Source organism: Austrofundulus limnaeus, unplaced genomic scaffold (assembly GCF_001266775.1).
Source record: "Austrofundulus limnaeus strain Quisiro unplaced genomic scaffold, Austrofundulus_limnaeus-1.0 Scaffold86, whole genome shotgun sequence".
In the NCBI taxonomy this organism is placed as follows: domain Eukaryota; kingdom Metazoa; phylum Chordata; class Actinopteri; order Cyprinodontiformes; family Rivulidae; genus Austrofundulus; species Austrofundulus limnaeus.
The window spans coordinates 434175-435026 of NW_013952488.1; the positions used below are offsets into that span (position 1 = coordinate 434175).

The 852-nt window shown below is 36.3% G+C and overlaps 1 protein-coding gene across 1 annotated transcript in view; it reads right to left on the minus strand.

The window, feature by feature from the left end:
* Positions 1 to 111: 111 nt before the first annotated feature.
* Positions 112 to 852, minus strand: part of si:ch211-245h14.1 (uncharacterized) — a gene marked incomplete in the record, with an annotated part of 7499 nt that continues 6758 nt past the window's right edge. The window contains 1 exon segment of the mRNA XM_014011911.1: positions 112 to 739. Within this exon segment, the coding sequence (XP_013867365.1) occupies positions 372 to 739 (368 nt within the window).

Genomic DNA, 852 nt, shown 5'->3' on the forward strand with positions numbered 1-852 from the left:
ACCAATGACAATTCTTATTCTTTATTTTTTTGTCAAAAATATAAAAGCTTCTTCTTTCAGCTATTCATCACGCTGTGCTCTTTCCAACTATTTTAAATATTTAAAACACATTTTTGTCTTTTCAATCAGAATCATGTTTTATTCAAATAAATCAAAATTAAATGAGGATAAATCTACTTATATATTTACCTGTTATTAAAAATACAAAATACAACACAACAGCAAAATGTTATGCTACTTTTAAGATGTCAGATAATGATACATCACTAACAAACAAGCATAACAAATTGAACTAATAAAATATATTTACTTTAAAACATTATAAAAAATAGAGTGGCAACACTTGATTTGACACAACATCACAACAACTTCTACTCGCCCGGCCCCCAAATACTTTTACTACAACTATCACTGCTGCAAGTGCTGCTGCTGCTACTTCCACTGCTGAACAACCTAAAACCAATCTCACTGTCAGGATGGGAGCCCCGGTCTTTGTCAGCATCATTACCTTCCCCATTCACATATTTAGTTCTTGGAATGCTGTACTCCAGTAATTTATTCTGTATCCAAGAGACAGCAGCACTGTTCTCCTGACACCTCAGCAATCCACGCTCCGTCTCGTGGTAGAAAACGTCCACGTGCAGCACAATGTTTGAGTAAGCGGACCACGTTCGTCTCAGCTTCGTGTGCRTGACCTCAAGAGTGTGATGCATCGACACCAAAATGACGGGCTCATCACCTGCAAAGAGAAAAAAAAAAACAGAGTGGAGAATTTATAATCAAAGGGGTGAGAAATAGTGACATCTAGTGGCAAAAACAGAGAAACACTCACAAACACAAAAAGTATAGGAT